This window comes from Penicillium longicatenatum, assembly GCF_028827895.1.
Source record: "Penicillium longicatenatum strain IBT 33135 chromosome Unknown contig_3_segment0_segment0, whole genome shotgun sequence".
In the NCBI taxonomy this organism is placed as follows: Eukaryota; Fungi; Ascomycota; class Eurotiomycetes; order Eurotiales; family Aspergillaceae; genus Penicillium; species Penicillium longicatenatum.
Window position 1 is genome coordinate 2,269,208 of NW_026643121.1, and position 18,426 is coordinate 2,287,633.

At 49.4% G+C, this 18,426-nt stretch overlaps 9 protein-coding genes across 9 annotated transcripts; 3 read left to right on the forward strand and 6 right to left on the reverse strand.

The window, feature by feature from the left end:
- Window positions 1–194: 194 nt before the first annotated feature.
- N7484_006212 (mitochondrial 54S ribosomal protein mL49) lies at window positions 195–1,041 on the reverse strand (the record flags this gene model as incomplete). The annotated part of the gene is made up of 3 exons (XM_057116630.1): window positions 195–245; window positions 318–691; window positions 912–1,041. 3 exons carry the CDS (start codon window positions 1,039–1,041, stop codon window positions 195–197), a joined length of 555 nt encoding a protein of 184 aa, XP_056972513.1.
- A 237-nt stretch (window positions 1,042–1,278) lies between these two features.
- Window positions 1,279–2,677, forward strand: N7484_006213 (eukaryotic translation initiation factor 3 subunit E; the record flags this gene model as incomplete). Its single annotated transcript, XM_057116631.1, has 2 exons — window positions 1,279–2,402; window positions 2,464–2,677. 2 exons carry the CDS (start codon window positions 1,279–1,281, stop codon window positions 2,675–2,677), a joined length of 1,338 nt encoding a protein of 445 aa, XP_056972514.1.
- An 872-nt stretch (window positions 2,678–3,549) lies between these two features.
- Window positions 3,550–4,067, reverse strand: N7484_006214 (uncharacterized protein; the record flags this gene model as incomplete). Its single annotated transcript, XM_057116632.1, has 2 exons — window positions 3,550–3,750; window positions 3,951–4,067. 2 exons carry the CDS (start codon window positions 4,065–4,067, stop codon window positions 3,550–3,552), a joined length of 318 nt encoding a protein of 105 aa, XP_056972515.1.
- A 1,388-nt stretch (window positions 4,068–5,455) lies between these two features.
- Window positions 5,456–6,599, reverse strand: N7484_006215 (Golgi to ER traffic- protein; the record flags this gene model as incomplete). Its single annotated transcript, XM_057116633.1, has 3 exons — window positions 5,456–5,498; window positions 5,555–6,144; window positions 6,213–6,599. 3 exons carry the CDS (start codon window positions 6,597–6,599, stop codon window positions 5,456–5,458), a joined length of 1,020 nt encoding a protein of 339 aa, XP_056972516.1.
- A 930-nt stretch (window positions 6,600–7,529) lies between these two features.
- Window positions 7,530–8,048, forward strand: N7484_006216 (hydroxyisourate hydrolase; the record flags this gene model as incomplete). Its single annotated transcript, XM_057116634.1, has 1 exon — window positions 7,530–8,048. One exon carries the CDS (start codon window positions 7,530–7,532, stop codon window positions 8,046–8,048), a length of 519 nt encoding a protein of 172 aa, XP_056972517.1.
- A 442-nt stretch (window positions 8,049–8,490) lies between these two features.
- N7484_006217 (P-loop containing nucleoside triphosphate hydrolase protein) lies at window positions 8,491–10,188 on the reverse strand (the record flags this gene model as incomplete). Its single annotated transcript, XM_057116635.1, has 1 exon — window positions 8,491–10,188. One exon carries the CDS (start codon window positions 10,186–10,188, stop codon window positions 8,491–8,493), a length of 1,698 nt encoding a protein of 565 aa, XP_056972518.1.
- Window positions 10,189–11,508: 1,320 nt separating this feature from the next.
- N7484_006218 (FPP/GGPP synthase family protein) lies at window positions 11,509–12,585 on the reverse strand (the record flags this gene model as incomplete). Its single annotated transcript, XM_057116636.1, has 2 exons — window positions 11,509–12,426; window positions 12,475–12,585. The coding sequence occupies 2 exons, from the start codon at window positions 12,583–12,585 to the stop codon at window positions 11,509–11,511; spliced, it is 1,029 nt and encodes a 342-aa protein (XP_056972519.1).
- Window positions 12,586–14,229: 1,644 nt separating this feature from the next.
- On the reverse strand, window positions 14,230–14,622 carry N7484_006219 (uncharacterized protein; the record flags this gene model as incomplete). Its single annotated transcript, XM_057116637.1, has 1 exon — window positions 14,230–14,622. The coding sequence occupies one exon, from the start codon at window positions 14,620–14,622 to the stop codon at window positions 14,230–14,232; it is 393 nt and encodes a 130-aa protein (XP_056972520.1).
- A 2,155-nt stretch (window positions 14,623–16,777) lies between these two features.
- Window positions 16,778–18,271, forward strand: N7484_006220 (RING finger domain protein; the record flags this gene model as incomplete). Its single annotated transcript, XM_057116638.1, has 1 exon — window positions 16,778–18,271. One exon carries the CDS (start codon window positions 16,778–16,780, stop codon window positions 18,269–18,271), a length of 1,494 nt encoding a protein of 497 aa, XP_056972521.1.
- Between the last annotated feature and the right edge of the window lie 155 nt (window positions 18,272–18,426).

Consider the following 18,426-nt stretch of genomic DNA (forward strand, 5'->3'; position numbering starts at 1 on the left):
TGACATATGACATTGTCCCGCCTCGTATGTTATCCTTAGTGGGGTCTCGTCCTTCCAAGGATCTGTTCGGGTCGAATCCATTCCGCATGTAGGATTTGCTCAATGCTTTTTGTGGCCATCTTGATTATTAGATGTTTGGCAACACATATTTCGCGATACGGTGCGAATAAAAGGGAAAGAAAGAGGTTGAAGGATTAGAAGTTTCGCTCCTTCAAGAACTTCAGGATTTCGTTTTTGCGCCAGCCCTGTAAGATTTAGTCATTAGTCTTATATTCAACTTGCGCTTACGCGGTACGACCTAGAATCAAAATGCCTACCTTGACAATGATATGACCAGTCAGCCGGTTAATGCTCACATCTGAGCTCCGAAGGTCAACACCCAGGGACCGTGCGAGGTCCTCGCGCAACGCATCTAGATCACCCTCGGTCTTTTGAATCTTTGTAAGCTGCTTTGTGCCACCGGCTTTTGTGACAAGGTAGACGGGCAGCTGGTTGGAGCCGGTACGACGGATGAAGTAGGGGAGGTTGTTGAGTTGGAGAGGTGCCGGGGCTCGTGTGGTTTGCTGAGGGAATGGGGTTGAGGAGGAGATAGGTTGCTCTTTAAGCGCTTGAGCTTGGCGGTTGAGGTACGTCAGGAACGTGCGCTTCTGATGGGTACAAAGGGAGTTGGAGGTAGATGAGCGGAGAGAGGCTATTGGGTATTATGTTGGTTAGCTGGGTATGATCCTACGAAGTGATCTTTTCGTTCTTTTGACCGGGCCGGTACAACGTCAGACTCGAGGATCTGAAGCCTGATGATGTTATACCTGGACTGCCACTGTCACTACCACTACCACTGGTGCGGTACGGCTGGTAGGACAGATCCCTGGATTCAAAGAAAGTGCGAATCGATTGCATATTCCGAAACTTACAAGATGCAGGCCGTGTAAATATGGACAGGTTAGATGTCTGCACGGAAGCCACGGACTGGGTAAGACGGGACTTGGCGCTCTGTCTGCACACGGTCGAAGCGACCGAAGCAGAGTGTCGAAGAGACGCCATTGCGCGTCAAGGAAGAGAAGTTGGGGAGGGGGAAGAGTGAGCGAAGCGACGGACAAAGCTTCATTCAAGGACCGAGAAACAAGAAAAAGCGCAAGTTTCTCTCACGTCCTGATTCTGCCACCGCCCCACGCTCCTGACCCCCCAATTGGGTTTAGCGCGTCAAACCCTCCCGCACACAAATTCAATCAAAGAGACATCGCTGTGTCTTTTGAACCAACCCACATCTTGCGTCCCACTATGGCAGACAACGCCCCTCCTTCCGCTGCGCAGCTCAGCGGCGCTCACCCTACAGATGTCGCCCCCGAGACTGACCTTCTGCCCCGGTTGATCCCCTACCTCGACCGCCACCTGGTTTTCCCTCTGCTCGAGTTCAGCGCCGGCAACGATGAGGAGGACAACGAAATCATTCGGGCCAAGTACGAGCTGCTTAAGCACACCAACATGACTGATTACGTCGCCAACCTGTGGAAGGAGATCAACAACTCCGACTCGATCCCCGAGGAGTTCGTTAAGAAGCGGGAGGAGGTTCTGGCCAAGCTGCAGCACTACGAGAGCCAGGTTGAGAAAATTACCGAGTTGCTGCAGGATGAGGAGGTTGTGGGCAACTTGCGCAGCGACAAGGCCGCTAACTTGCGCTTCCTCGAGGAGCAGCACGGTGTCACCACCGAGATGGTCGATGGCCTTTACGACTACGGCCGCTTCCAGTACAGCTGTGGTAGCTACGGTAACGCCGCCGAGCTGCTGTACCAGTTCCGTGTTCTGTCTACCGATAACGACAAGGTTGCTTCCGCCACCTGGGGTAAACTGGCTTCCGAGATCCTGACCACCAACTGGGAGGCTGCCATGGAGGAGGTGCAGAAGGTCAAGGACTCAATTGAGACTCGTCTGTTCAACAACCCCCTCGCCCAGCTCAACAACCGCTCTTGGCTCATCCACTGGTCGTTGTTCCCCTTCTTCAACCACGACGCCGCCCGTGACGTCCTGACCGACCTCTTCTTCTCCCCCGCCTACATCAACACCATCCAGACCAGCTGCCCGTGGGTTCTGCGTTACCTTGCCGCCGCCGTCATCACCAACCGCAGCCGCCCTCACAAGCACTCCGGTGTGTACCAGAAGCAACTGAAGGACCTGATCCGCGTTGTGCGCCAGGAGGATTACGAGTACACCGACCCTATTACCGACTTCGTCAAGGCGCTCTACGTCGACTTTGACTTCGAGGAGGCCCAGAAGAAGCTGGGTGAGGCCGAGGAAGTTCTCCGCAGTGATTTCTTCCTTGTATCTGCTGCGGATGCTTTTGTTGAGGCTGCTCGTCACCTGATTTCCGAGAGCTACTGCAAGATCCACCAGCGGATCGATATCAAGTATGTATCAAGCAATATTCAAAAGAAAATCTTCTTGAGACAACCTACTGACTTCTCCCAGCGATCTTTCTACCCGCCTTGGTCTGAACCAGGATGAGGGTGAGAAGTGGATTGTCAACCTCATCCGCGATACCCGTGTTGATGCCAAGATCGACTACCAGGAGGGCACAGTTATCATGAACCACCCGCCGCAGTCGGTTTACCAGCAAGTCATTGAAAAGACCAAGGGTGCCTTCTTCCGCACACAGGTCTTGAGCTCATCCGTCGCAAAATAAACAACCTCCTCCCTATCCATGAGATGATGCGAACTTTTCTTCTTTTGTTATTATCAACCCCAAATGTTTTTTTCTTTTTGCCTCTCCCTTTTATAGTCTCCCCGTGTATGTCACAACACGGTTCTTTTGTGAGGGATGAGGGACTCCGAGGCAGAGTGGCATCCGGCTGGCGTTCTTAGGTGGTCCAACCTTTTCTGATGTTTCTTTTTTACCTCTAAGTCCACAGTTTCTCTTCTTCCATTTTCTATTTCCCCCCACCCCCTTCTGTCATCAGATCGTGTTTTCTTCTTCGTTGGTTCCTAGCAGAAGAACAAAAAAGAGAAAAGAGAGGGAATAATGTAGTAGACTCCCGAGTTAGTCGGGGTCTGATGGATCTATGCTGTTACGAATGGTCTATAGAGATGAGTGAAAATGATGTCTGGCAATATGTCTGGTCCTTGGAATGTGTTCCGTTGTATGTTGCAGCAGACTGCATGATAGCCAGAAGGGACAAGAGTCCTAACAACCATAACGCCACGACGAGACCTGGAAGCTTCTAGCGCACACTCCAACAAAGAGTGTCGTAAAACAATATGCCCGGACGGACTGGCTTATCCCTCGCAGAATCGATCAAGATCCGGTTCACCTGATCCTGATATAAACTCAACCCCGGGGGTTCACAGCAGAAAAGGCCAGACAGAAGAGTCGATCCAGGCCAAGTATCAAGCCCGTCGTCCTCGGTCAAGAACTTCATGGCATTGAAACGTCCGGATAGTCCTGTATGAATCCCGAAATAGGATGGCTAGAGCAAACTCCCGGGGAATTGGGAAAAGGACAAACTTCCGGTTCACGATCCAGGTCTAGGACAGTTGAACAAGCACGAGATATAGGTCTTAACGGCCTCTAGTCTCTGATTCTGGGTGCCGACGTCCCCGGGAGGTTTCAACAGGGATCAACTCATTGATGTAGGGCTCTGACTGCCGTGAAGATACTCCATTGCCGTTGCCATGGGAATTATGGCTCTGAGCAGTCATGCGTGCAGCTTCCTGTTTCTCATACTCTCGAGACATGGTAGCTAGATCCTCAATTTGTTCCTGTACAGATGGAAGTCAGCTTTAACCCATGACATTAACATCTTGACCTCGCTTTGGTCTCTCCCATTCCGACTTTTGGAAGTACAGACCCGTGTAAGAGGTACACCCGTAATCAGATATCCTTCGCGTCCCTTTGAACAAAGGAAGTCTGGTTAGAGCGAGTTGATCGTGGCGCTGGTGGGTGGTGTGGCCCGATATACCTGGTAACTATACGGCCGGACCGAAGCAGACGGACCGAGGAAGTAGTGGATGTGTCCGAGGACAATGTGGCGGGAGAGTCCATATCCCGGAAGCCAGTACTGCTGGACGGGCGACATTGTGGTATAACTTCAAATAAAGAAGTAGTGACAGTATTGATGTGCTGGTAGCGGTTTGAATATTGGATAGACACCAGCGAGGACCAAGAAGTAATAAACCAGTATAAACTAGTAATCCTAGATACCTGTACTAGATATCTGGGGTGATTGTTTGCTTTTCTGTTCTTTAACCTTCTTCAGGATTGCATAGGGTATAAATAACCCGCACTAGCCAGCTTCAAAGCGATTCGAACCCCCCCTTCCCCTCATAACTCATGAGCGGTCTGTCAGGACCCTTGTCAAAGAAAGGGTGACGAATAGGACCAAGTCCCAGACCACTGCAGTGCTCTCCATCTAGTTTTTGGATGGGAGATGATCTCAGAAACAGCGAACCCACCACCATGCCTTGGATCTGGATCCACTGCATTCACATCCCAAACGAACAAATGGGATGCAAGATAATTAGCAGACGCTAGGTAAAATCCCTGGTGTGGACGGCGCAGTCATGAAGCAGCGGACTCGAATCCAACCCTACCTAATTGGGGGCGCATCGCAGAAAGCGTGAAAGCATAAATCCACAACCAATCGATCCAGTCCCAGTTTCTCCTGCTAAGGGTTCACGGAACTCTCGGGGCAAAAGGGGGTTCGCCTCACTCTAGGAGACAATGAGACCCAACCCTTTCCCCCCCCCCTCTTCCCTTTTTGCCTCTGGTATACCATATGATGGATCAATTTGGAATTGGAATTCGATTAATCAATCTCTGGGGGTCTGATCAAGCTCAGCTCATGATATTCGTTGCCGCTGTTCCCCGTGCCCGGTCAAAGTGAGGCTTGGGGAAAGTTAGCATGAGTAACACAGCACGGATCGTTTTCCAAAATACCGAGTAAATCAATTGCAAAAAGCGGAGTTGTCACATAACTTTCCTACACCGCACCTTGGAGGCAGCGCCAAATGGTTGATGTCGTGGCACCATTGCCCTTCATCGAAGCCCGAACTAATCCAATGTAGGCTGTTGCTGCATACGCTCTCGGGACCGAGATTTGCCCTTGAGATATAGGAACACATGGCTGCAGACCCCAGTTCCTGGGTTTCGATCAGCCCAGGGATCTTCTGATTTGTCGGAGTCTATGCATTTGCCCCGAATCTGTTGAAATCGGAACTCTAAAGAATTTGATGTGCGGTGGGTTTGGTTGGGCTGAGGAAAGTCCAGAACAAGTCGGTACAGGGACTTGCATAGTCTCCTCTACACTCTGGTCTTGATGCCCGGGAATTCGGATCTTTCACTTACAACTACGCATACATCGAACCAGGATCATCGGTGATTTATTATTCTCTAGTCTTTTCATAATTCGTCCGAACAAAACTGCCAAGGCCATCTCGTATCCTGTCAAGCTACGGGATCAAGCCCTTACTGCGGCGGGATATAGGGGTGGATAAGCATGTCGCTGAACCTATACCAGAAAAAGGTTAGCCGAAATCATAACACCATATGCAGGAATCAACTGACTTCTCCAGCTTATCCTTTCCGCGGACCTCCTCCACCAATAGCGGCATGCGAACCACGTTAAAGTCCTCATACAACTCCTCGATCTGCTCCAGGTACTTCTTCTGCATCTTCCTCCGCGCGGTACACTGGTCGCAGCCACTGCCCTCCTTGGGGAAAAGCAACTGGTTCACAACAATCGAATGGGTATCAATGCCGTAGCTAGTCAACTCCTGAATCATCCGCTCGGTCTCGTAAAGCGACAAGAACTCCGCAATACACACACAGACAAAGGTGGTCATATCCGCGTTCTTGAACTGCGTGTTGACCTCGCTGATGGTCTCCCGCAGCGACTCCATCTTCTGTAACAGCTCGTCCATGTTCTGTCCACCGGGCAAACCGCCCCGCGCGCCCAGAATCGAATTGAGCATGGGCCCGAACTGCGACGAGAGCTGGGACAGCTTCGCCAGCGCCTTCTCAAGAACAGTTGGGAACTGCAGGAAGCGCAGCGTGTGGCCGGTAGGCGCAGTATCGAACACAATAACCTCGTAAGAAAGCGACTTGACCTGCTTCAGGACTTCGGCGAAGGACATGGCTTCATCAACTCCGGGGATCTAGCAGCGCTGGCATTAGTTTCATGCCAGAACTTTGGCTTCGCCTTTAGCGCATCCTTTCAACTTACGCTGAACGCAAGATCCTGCATCATGTTTCCCATGCCCATTCCGCCCATATCATCCTGTCCGTCCCCGTTGGCCAGGAGATCCTGGATGCTGCCGTTGGGGTCGATCTCCATGGCGCTGAGATTGTCATATCCGTCAATGAGACGGGCCTCCTTTCCGAATTTCTGGCCAAAGGCATCGCTCAGGTTGTGGGCGGGATCGGTGGAGATCAGGAGCACGGATTTGCGGGCTTTGGCGAGTTGGATGGCGAGCGAGCAGGAGGTTGTGGTCTTACCCACACCACCTTTACCACCGACGAAGATCCAGCGAAGGGTTTTCTGGTCGATGATCGACTGGAGCGTGGGATCCATGTCGAGGTCGTCACTTTGGACCACGGCGGAGGAAGACATGATGATGTTGCGGAGCTTAGGAGTGGTGTGGGGGAGAGACGGAGGTGATGTTCAAAATTGAGGATTTGCCCCGCAAAGCGATCGAACGTTCCCGAACACAGTCTAGATAGCTACAATGGGAATTGATAGAGCTTTGATTGATCTTTTAGTTTCTTTGAGGTTAAAAGCTTTCAGTGATTTGGATTGAGGATAGAGTTGCCACTTTCCAGCTGTACACTTTGCTTTCTGGTGACGCGTGTCCATAAACGACTTTAATGCCACATCACCTGATACTAATGCTTTCGTTTCTATGAGGCTCCTGCATCTTCGGACCCAATGAAACGAACTACTCTTTCAAACCAGTCTCCAACCAAGAAACGGAACTTTGTGATCAAGTGCTACTGTGTACTTCCCATAGGTCTCTGGACCAACTCTCTGGGTTATAAGGAAGCTCAAACAGAATCTCAGATATAACAATACTCTTGATATTCGAGATCAAAGTCGAAAATCATCTTAATAAATGGGCCACTGTGATGACAGACAAAGGAAGCTTGATATGCATTTGAGATCCCAAATCACAAACCTTGGAAGCCCGGAAAAGCATTCCTGGTGCCATATCTACTAGCTCCCCAGCCGAGGATATGCTTATCAATGGACATGCATTCCAAGGTTGGTCATAACCCGAGAATCCTCCACGGCAATTCTTTCTGAACAGAACTAAATCGTCTTTGACTATTACTTCGAATTATAATCAAAGATCAAAGCCTTGAATCAAAATCAATGATCGTCGAGAACCCGAAACCGTAAACCTTTGAGCTCCACCCATGGCATCCTCCGCATGGCTATCGGTGCCCTCCGATGCCACCGGCCCATAGAAATTAAGAACTTCCCCGTAGATAAATCAACTTGGAATTTTACTTCTTCCCCCAACTGTCCTCTCCTCGTCTCTATATGGACCCCTCCCACAAACCCTCAGATCGCACAGCCAACCGCCTCGCGCTCTACCAGCAACACCTCTCCGCCCCGCACTCCAACCCACCCACGATGGCCGCCCGCGACCCCATTACCTGCCACTGTCTAAACACACTGACCGGCACACCCGCCGCGAACCTCCCCGTCACATTGACGCTTCTGTCTACCCCCGCAGGACCGTCCAGCCCCACCACCTTCCACGCTACCACTAACGCCGACGGCCGCGTCGCGAAATGGACACCTGCGAACGGTGCAACTGCATCTTCTGTCCCGGATATTTTGGCTGCGCTGCCGGCTGCGGAGAGCAAGACGAACTGGTCTGTGCGCTTTGACGTTGGACCTTGGTATGAGGCGCAGGGGATTGAGAGCTTCTGGCCCGAGGTTGAGGTGAAATTTACAGTGAAGGGTCGGGGACGTGATGGAGAGGAGGGTTGGCGTCATTATCATGTACCTGTTTTGCTCGGGCCTTGGAATTATTCGACTTATCGAGGATCTTAATGGATGACTGGTCATTGCGGTTTAGTGATGTGCTGGATTAATGGTGTTCAAGTTAAATAGAAATATACCTCGTATGGCAGACTATAGTTTATCTCATCTCATCCGTGTTGCAAATAGTTCATTTCTATTTTTGTTTTTGGCTATGATGCCAAAAAGGGGAAATTTTCACATCCACAGGCAAGATGGCCGAGTTGGTCCAAGGCGTGCGGTTCAGGTTCACCTGATCCAGATTTCCGCATCTCGTTTTCGGGGCGTGGGTTCAAATCCCACTCTTGTCATTTCTTTTTACATTTTTGTTCTTCATGCATCTACAATATTTTTGCAAAAGTCAGTTCGTTTTTTGCTGTTTAATGTTACTCATAGAATAGTTGGTTTGTAACTAGGTTCATCATGTGTGCCATTATGTAGTCTATATTGGTATAATACATTGTAAAATGACTCTTTATGCGCCCCGTCCACGGCCACCACGACCGCCACGACCTCCACGGCCTCCACGGCCACCTCCACGACCTCCTCCGCGACCTCCGCCTTGGCCATTCTTCTCTACTCCTCCCCGTCGTTGACCACCTCCAGGGCTAAGGACATCGCGTTTCTTGTTATTGGGACGTCCATTGGGACGGCCACGAGGGCCGCCGGAATTACTCTCCCCATTCAGATCACTCAAGCTTCCATAGTTGAATCCAGGGACACCCTTCAGACCCATCTTGCCGACAACCTTCTTGTCCATTGGGGGAGCTTCGGGACAAGCCATGCCCTTGATGGCCATTTCGTTGGCGAGTTGGACAAGACCGGCCTTATCAAGACGGAGCTGCTTCAGAAGACCTGATCCAGCAAAGAAACCAATATAGGATGAATAGGCCCGTTGCTTTGTGACTTCATCGATTTGGTACATGGCATTGTTGACAGAGTCTGCGAAGGAGGGAGCTTCCGCAAGGATTGCATCGGTCTGGGGATGCGGCTGGATGGGCAGGTGACGGTTGACCTTCATAAAGAAAGATTCGCTTTGGGTAAGGAGGATGATCGCACGGCCGTCGTTACCAGCACGGGCAGTACGACCAACACGGTGAACGTATTGTTCACCGTTTGAGGGCAAACCGACCTGGATGACCAAGTCGACATTGGGGAAATCCATGCCACGACCAATAACGTCCGAGGCAAACATGATCCCGGAGGCTGCTTCTTTGAATTGGGCGGTAGTTCTTGTGCGGATGTTCTGGCTGAGACGAGAATGGATCTCAAACACATTCAAAGGCGTCAAGCCTTGGGCGAAGACCTTGGCGCAGAGAGCGACCATGTTGGCAGTCACGCCAAAGACAATGATTTTAGAGCACTTTTGACTCTCAAGCTTGATAAGAGTAGCAAGGGCGGTAAAGGTCTCTGCCACGGACGGAATCAGCACGTGGTACTGGGGAACTCTCTCGTGTGTTGGTGACTCGTTCTTATCAATGGTAGAGATGTTAGTGTAGCCCTCCTTCAACACCACATTGACCACATCCTTGACCTTGGGTGGAACGGTGGCCGAGAAACACATGCCTTGCCAGCCTGTCTTCTTCGAAGGGATAAGGCGAAGGATCTGCTTCACATCGGCCAGGAATCCAGCCTCAAGCATTGTATCGGCCTCATCAAGGACCAGGGTTTGAATGTTGGACAGCTTCTCAGCCGTGTACTCGTCGGATAGGTAATCCTTCAGTCGGCCCGGTGTTGCTACCAGAACAGACGGGGCTCCCTTCATGAAGCGCGAATGAGCGGAAGCGCGAGCTGTTCCACCGACTGCGATATGACACTCGAGGGGCTTCGGCAGTTGTGATGTGAGCTGATCGCACGATTTGGCAATTTGTTGGGCGAGTTCTCTTGTGGGGGTGATAATCAAGATGGCGACCTGGCCTCGGGGTGGCGTGGTTTTGCCCTGGAGGAGGCAGTGCAATGCAGGCAGAAGGAAGGCCAGCGTCTTTCCAGTACCGGTCTTGGCCTGGACGAGGCAGTCACTGCGCCAGTCTGGGAGTTCGGTCAAAACACGTTGTTGGACAGGCGTCATGAACTTGAAGTCCATGACGTCCAGGGCTTGAAGGAGTCGGGGGTCGAGCTTCCCAGCCATGGAGGCATAAGGCTGGGTGCCATCAGTGGTAGGAGGAGATTGCATGACGAGAATTTTTTTTATTTCAAAGAGTCATACAATGGTTGAATGAAAATTTCAACCCGAAGGGTACCTGGGCTGGCACTTTGTTGACGGTAAGATATGGCAGAATATAATTTCCAAAATCTTATCGATAAGACTTTTTGGGTGGTTTGCACAAACTTTAAATCGCAAGTCAACAAGCGAGATCAAGACGTCGTTTCTTCCACTCCAACTTCAGAGTAACATAAACTCGATGTTCGTGAAAATTTGAATACCGGGAGCTTTTATATTTATGAAAGAGATACTGCAGAGAAGCACAATAACATAAAGCCTGATAACCGTGCCTTGATTGGCTATCGTTAAGATATTGGATCCACAGCAATCGGTGGGTCTCTGGAGGGGTCCATCTTCACACGCCGTCCGAGCTTACCGATACACACAAGCATGCGATTTGCTCTCCAGATATTCTGCAGCTTGCATGAGGGGAGAAAGAGAGCTCATCGTGGAGATATGATGTCTGGCTGGCACCATTAAGAATGTCCGAAATCATCACTCGCACCGCTATCATAAGCATGAGCTTGTCAAGAAGAGATACAGCCAGATTTCGAGAGAAGTTCCAAAGTTAGCAAGCGACACGCGAAAGGAAGCTGTATCAATATTATAGCATTGGTGATGAAGATGAATTACTTCAAAAGCCAGAAAAAACTATCTCTCAAGGAAAACACTATGAGATAAACAATACATATCGCATCATTTGTTATGGTCTCTCTCGTCAGTCAGCACCCCAACTCCCCTCCGCATAAATTCTGTCTAAGCGATTTAAGCGACAATAAACTCTTTGTCTCCACTCGATTGAGAACTTGAAATACACATCCTTTCAGTCAATATGCGTGATGGCATCAGCTGCAATTAGGAAGCCTGTCGCAATGCCCCCCAAATCACAAATATCACTGGATTTGAGCTCACGCTTCCACTGCTGGCCGAAAGACATCATTTCATCTCATCCCTGGGTATCAGAGAAATTACCTATTCTTCAAGTAGGCCACATCAGCGATCGAGTGAGCTTTGTGAGGATCGTAGATGAAATAGTAAATGTCGATTTGAATGCGTTGATAGATACCTACAAGTATGGATTCGATCCACGAATTACCAGCTGAACCTAAGGAATGACAACAAATGCCACAGGAATGACACAAGAAGGCCAGCAAGCACACCACCCTACGAAGTATTGTTCCAGGCCTATCAGAGTCCCCAAAGTTTCTAAGGGCAAAGTTGTGATTGCTACGAAAGACAGCTTCCAGAAACGAGATTTCAGGTGAATATGCATTTCGGAAATGAAATAACTCACTTATCCCGCCGCGATATCTTCCCCAAAACTGACCAGAGAGCATTCTTGAGAAGCCCATACTCTCCTCCGATTTGGTCGATTTGCTTTTCAAGATTGTCTAACTCGGTCGTCTCAAAGTTCTTGAACACGTCCTCGATATTTACCTGGCAAAACACATCTTTCACACTGGCCTCTTTCTCCGTGTCTGGTTTTCCGTAGCACAGACTAAGAATAGCCTTTTGCTCGGAGCTAGAGAGCTCAAAGACCTTCAGGGCCATCCACGAGCACTTGTTATCTCGAATATCTGTCCCAACCTTGCCGGTGATCTTCGGATCCCCGAACACATCAAAATAATCATCCTGAACCTGGAAATACCGGCCCATGCGAAGCAGGATTTCTCGTGCAACTGTCAGATTCTGCTCAGTCGCGTGCTGGAGGTACTGCAGAGCGAGAGCGACGGGGAGGTAGAAACTATAGAATGCAGTCTTGTTCTCCGCCGTGAACGCATAACGTTCCATCGTCATCTCAGCCAGGCTGCATTCATTGCTCGTCGTCATATCAGCGAGTTGGCCCAGCTCCGTTCGGAACGCAGCCTCGTCAAATAGCTCCATCATCTCACAATAGCTCGGATGGTCGCCAAAGTACTGCCGCAGGAGCACCATTATGGACGACTTGATCAGACACGCGTCGTTGATGGCACTGAGCCCGATACCGTCCCGGCGATACCAGCAAGGCTGGCCCCGACGGTACTCGGAGGAGTCCATGATATCGTCCCAGATCAGGTACGCGGCCTGAAATAGCTCAGTAAGCCAGCCGAGAATACTGAGATGTTGAATTTCGATCGCGGACAGGGGACGGGGTAGCAGGACGTGGCCGGTGTTGAGGACAATAAGGCCACGATTGAGTTTTCCTCCTTGGACATTGGAGCGTAGACACTAAGTCGGTCAGACTGTTCTAGTGGAGCAGCATGCATGGAGACCTACGGCAAGGAAGCGATCCTTGAGGGCTTTGGGCGTTCCTCTTCGAGTGAGATCTTGGTCCAGATCGGTCAATATGGAAGGAAGGACTGCCTGGAACTTTTCTCTGTCGGCCATGTTTCTGGACATGGGCGCTGGAATCCTAGGTAGCGAGACACTCTCCCAATAATGTGCTTTTGAAAGACACTTTGGAAGAGGTGATGAATGGGTTCTTGCTGAGCTAGAGCTCTGTTTGTCCAAATGCAATACAAGGTGATGCAATTCGCAATGCTCAAACGTAAGAAAGAAACTGGATCCGGACGTGAACTGCATCGGAATCACAAAATGCTTTAAGCGACTTCCTTGCTGCCGAAAGCTTCCGACTTTCATTGTCCCATTTTGTCTACTATCCAGATCCTTGTAAGTGATACAAACTTCATCTTGCGTGGACGTATTATTGGCAGAGATGTAGACGTCACACGAGATGGCAGGGCTAGTATGTAAGACCTCTATCGAGGGAAGTGGAGCATATATTACGATTAGAAAGAGTACACCTGACTCTCGCCAATCGCGGCGCCTCTTTCGCATGTTAGCCTTACCTCCGAGAAGCATACCTTATGCATCCGATCGAAATGGGTCGCTTACCAGGGTGACTGAGCAGGGATATGCTTAGTTTGAACTTCAATATTCAGATCGGACAACCTATTCAAGTTTATTGGACTGCGCAAAGCATGTAGCGAGAATTGTAAGCAAACTTGGAGCTCTAGTCATGTCGAGGGTGGCAATCCCGAAGCACAGTACGAAGCTCTGCACTATCTGTTGCATCTCTTCCTTGAAATTTAGTAGCTCATACACAGAGCTTACAATCTGGGTAATATACGTAGCCAGCTGCCTTAACACATTCAGATGAGTCATGCCATGTGTCTCTGACATGTTTGTCACAAAGTTACCTTCTCCTCATTTCATTTAGCTTGTAGGATTAGCATCATCATGTCAAGCTTGCACTTGATGGACCTTTTACAAAGGGTTTGGCCCCGCGGAAAAGGTCCGCAAGTATGGTATCCCAATACGAAGGCCCTGGGAGTATGCTAAATTCTGTCTGTACGAGACTTGGAGATTGATGTCGCGTTGCGGTCATTCGAGTTGAGATTTGTTCCTGGAGAGGGGCCATGGAACGTCCTTAGGAGGACGGCCTTTTTATGTGGATGATAAAAGAGGTGGGTTTTATAATCACAGTGACTACTTCCCTGGAAAAGAATGACTCTGATCGTCGTTCATGCCATATGGGTGTCGAATGCGGTGAAGCTTGTAATGTATATCTAGGGCAATTATGGCAATACTATGGGGGTCTATGGAAAGCTGTGTGTAGCCTCGAGCTGAAATATCTAGGACAGTTGCCATTAAGTATGCGGAGCTTCCAGAACGTATTGAAGCGCTTAACTAAAGTGGTCAAACTCATCACATGCAATAATTCAAAGACCATTTATACACTCCTTACCCTAGCATCATGGTTGAGATGGTCTTAAATAAAGGTTCCCAGTACTGAATTATTCACCTTTTGACGACCTCTAAATAATAGCTCCCTCATATATTTATGTATATCTAGCTTTTACGTATAGTTTCAGTGCCAAAGGAAAACACTCGAGTATGAGCAGATAACAAACCATAGCTCTCTTTATCTGAAGACATACGAAATGCAAAGACTATTGTACATATTTAAAAGTATGACGGTTCATACGGCCCAAAATCCATTCTCCAGATCAGATCAAGCTCACAAGCACTTCATTTCTTTTCTTTCTTTGCTTCAAATGCTTTCTCAACAGGGCCCTCGTCCGCGATATGGTTGTAAGGTTTGTCATATCGGTTTTCCATTTCCTCATTGTGTTTTCTCACATCCTCCGGGAGTTCCTCATGCTTTTTGCCTTCCATATCGGCTAGGTTGGACTGCCTGCCATCTCGAAGAGTGGGGTGCGCTTTGTTGGAGGGGATTGGGTGGTTTGGAGTGTTGCCACGGTCGCAGTCTTCTTCCAGGTCATGCTCATTGGCCTTGTCAAATTGATTGGGGGTGCTATGAACGTAGCATCGTTGCCCAGGGAGGCTGGTCAAGGGGCGACCGAGGTAGGCAGAGGAAACAGGCGTCCGAATTCGCGATGAGAGTCGTAAGAAGGAGCTCATTTTGAGTGGTACGTCGACGAGGAAGGTGGAGAAGTTTGAATAGTTCTGAAGTCACGATGTGTAAAAAGAATCTATGGATTGAGAATATTTAAATTTGAATGTTGTTTTCAGTTGTACTTTAAAAAATCAAGTTTCTCAGTCTCACTAGGAACATGATGTGATGCTTGTCACCGCCGTTGCGATGACGTATCCCGATGTCATATCTTGCCAAGACATAAATTTCACCTTTGCCCCGCTGAATTCTATTATTGTTCCTGTTTAGATATGCAGTTGGTCTGCTTGGCAGATTGTACAACTCGGATCAATATCGCAGACATAGGATTACATTTCCTATTCTTCGGTGCATTCACGAAGAGACGAGCAATGAGACAAGCTTGGCGAAAGCAACATGCTGCACAACCGAATGAGAAATGAGGCTCTAATTATTTTAAAGGAAAGTAAGCAATCTAAATCCAGTCCACATAGCCATTGAAATTGATAGGATCTTTCCTGGGCAAACAGCCTTCCTACCTTCCAAGGTTGTTGTACTGTACGTCGTAGGCCGGGAATTGACGGGGTCTCTATTTATTGTTGCGCTGGACGTCACTCTGCCATCCCAGCTGACTGGCTAATTCTCACTATAGAATAAAAACTGATATAGATGGGGCCTTTTTCTTCTGAAGGATATTGCCCTAACAGCTACGGGAGCACCGGATATGGGAGTGAAAAGGCTTACAAAACGTGTAGATACGAGCGCGATGGCCGTATTCTCCGCACTGTCGATTTTGGGACGAGCAAAGAACCTCCAAAGTCCAACCTTCCTACATGAGTACTTATGCGTCCTATTGTGATCCTAAGGAAAAGTTTACACCCCTCCGGATACATAACACGATCCCATTTGTTTTTCTTTTTTTCGATCACAAGGGTTGGAACTCGAGAAAAGGGGGGGGGTCGGGGATAATACTCAAGAATCGCAACTCCTCATTTGAAGATATCGTGACTGACAAACGAAAAATCTAATGCAAACTCAACACATGACCTTGACGTGTGGACCGTGGGTGTTTGCTTTGTTGACCATCATAGCATATGTTCTGCTGACGTCCGGCTCAAGCATATAAGTCCCTTGTAGACCAATCCAATCTTCCCTGTTTAATTCATTTTCATTTACATTTGGTGATGAAGAAAACGAAAGCGTCAGAAAATTTTTTTTAAAAAAAAAAAATAGAGACCAGGAGAATTCTGACACACCAACATTTACACCAGCACCACTACTTGACGCGATCTGATGCATCTGAGCTGAGAACCAGTCGTGTCGGTTTCAATAGCCATGATGGTTGCAAGCTATGAAAGTTTAAATTATTGACATGATTACGCACGGTGCTTCCACGTATCTGATACGGTTCCCGTAATGTTCGGTCCTAGCTCCGGATCGCCAAGATCCACTTGGACCCTTAAACGCTTGGTTCGGGAAAGGATGTGTGAACAAGTACCCTTAGCTACCTAGGGAAAGGGTGAAAAGTTAAGCGTTTTTGTACGAGTGAGCTATTTGTCAAAATAGGGGTATGGAAGGTTTAGTGCCTGAATTCATGACCTGCCAGACACTAGACCTGTTCCTAGCGGGAATAGCGTGATGAATGTCTCATTTTGGGAATTGTCCTAAATGAATTGAGATAACGATCGCCTACTGCTACGCCGCTCCGGTCAACTTATTTTGACAAGTCATGTAATGCCGATTGATAAAGCGGATTTCCGAGTCACTAATTTGCTCTAGTCCACTAGCTTTCCGGAAATGATTGTATAAATAGACCAAAAAGGCTACAAACAGCGATAACGGTCATCCCTGCTCATTTTCCAGGCATACCTGCTCCACCACTGGTCGCAAACTTTCGGGAGATCGCGCTGATTGCGGGCACAAAGCAAGAGCACGTTCGCCTCGGCGATTCTGACGTGACCACTCACGTGACCGGACATTGACAGCCGCGAGTCACAGCCGAGATGCTCTTTAAGGCAGACTCTCCACCTTGGTGCGGAGCTACTCTCTTCCAGCGGGTTTCGACGTCGTCATCTCCCCATTCTTGAATCTACTCGGAAGATGCTGACCCACATTTCTTTGAACTCGAGTTCGGCACTCTAATCCTTTACTTTTTTACTGCGCCTTTTGACCCTTCCTTTCACCATGGCGTCACTCCCAAGTTATACTGCCGCTGGGAGGACCAGATCATCCGATGGTGTTGCTTCCAATAGCGAGGATACAACCACATTCGAGGGTGCCTCATCCCAGGCCGACTCGACTGAGGACACTGAAACCGTATTCTTGAACAAAGGCGCTTCCACTCCAGGCGCCCTCGAAAATGCGACTCAGGTCACCGACAAGGCCATCGGACGACACCCGGATATCGAGGAACCCCGCAAGTGTTGGATATGCTATACCGATGAGACAGAGGACTCACCGCTGAATCTGGAATGGCGATCTCCATGTCCATGTGCTTTGACAGCGCATGAGGCTTGTCTGCTTGATTGGCTTGCAGATCTTGAGAATCCTCGCTCGCGCAGACGAAATGGTGATGCTAAAATGCAGTGCCCTCAGTGTAAATCTGAGATTGTCGTTACTCGGCCACGAAGCTACATTGTCGATGCCTTGCGTACGATGGAAAAAGTGGCGGGACGGCTCGTCCTTCCTGGGATGGTTTTCACGGTGGCGGGTACAGTGTGGGCAGGCTGTTGCGCACATGGTGCATACTCGATGCATCTTGTATTCGGCTCGGAAGAGGCCAGGCAGATCTTCGAGGATAGTCTGGATGGCCCGTGGAACCCTGGAATGAATCTCGGCCTACCCCTCATTCCCCTCGTTCTAATTTTTTCTCGCACTCGTTACGCCGAGGGCCTCCTTCCGGCGATTCCCGTGTTATTCTTCGCTGCGCACAGCCCGGGCCAAGAGCCTGACCTTGATCTTTGGCCACCTACTCCGGCGATGACTTTCGCCGCTCTGCCATATGTGAAAAGCTTCTATGGTGCACTTTACGATCGCATTTTCGGTGCACTGGAGCGAAAATGGATCGCAGAGGTACAACCTCGTGCAGCCGAAGAGATTCTGGATGATGCACAGCAGCAGGACCAAGCGGAGGGACTGAATCGATTTGGCGACAATGTCAATGGTCAAATTCTCATGGAGATTGACCTCGAGTTACAGGTAGGGATGGGCAATGACGACGAGCTTGTCGGTGCTCCAGCTCTTCCCGCTGCCGATAACAACGATGGCGCTGACACAGGCGCCCAGGATGGACAAGCCCAAGGCCAGGCCGCGGACCAGAATAACGGACAGGGGATGGACCTCGGTCGACGTCAAAATGAAATCATCCACGACACCGGAAATCTCACCGACATTGTTCTCGGAGCTCTCGTGTTCCCGGCTATCTCCGCATCCGTGGGTGGTCTTCTAAAATACGTCCTTCCCAAATCTTGGACCACACCATCTTCGGTCTTGGAGCGTAGCCGTCCCGGACTTCTCCAGACTCGTTGGGGCCGTAGTGTCGTCGGTGGCTGTATGTTTGTGCTGCTGAAAGATGCACTTGTTCTTTACTGCCGGTGGAAGCTGGCACAGACACATCGGCGACGCAAGGTTTTAAATTACGAGCGGTCAAAGGCCAAAAAAGGGACAGCGAAGCGGTAAAACCGATGTGAATCTGCTTCATTAAGCCTCGGTACTTGTTTCCTCTCTTTTGCATCCTACGGCGTTATTTTACGGGGCTTTTGCTTAATGATTTTGGCGGGGTGTACTCTTTACACGCATGTCGCTTTGACATTTGATGCCTCTCACGACTCTCA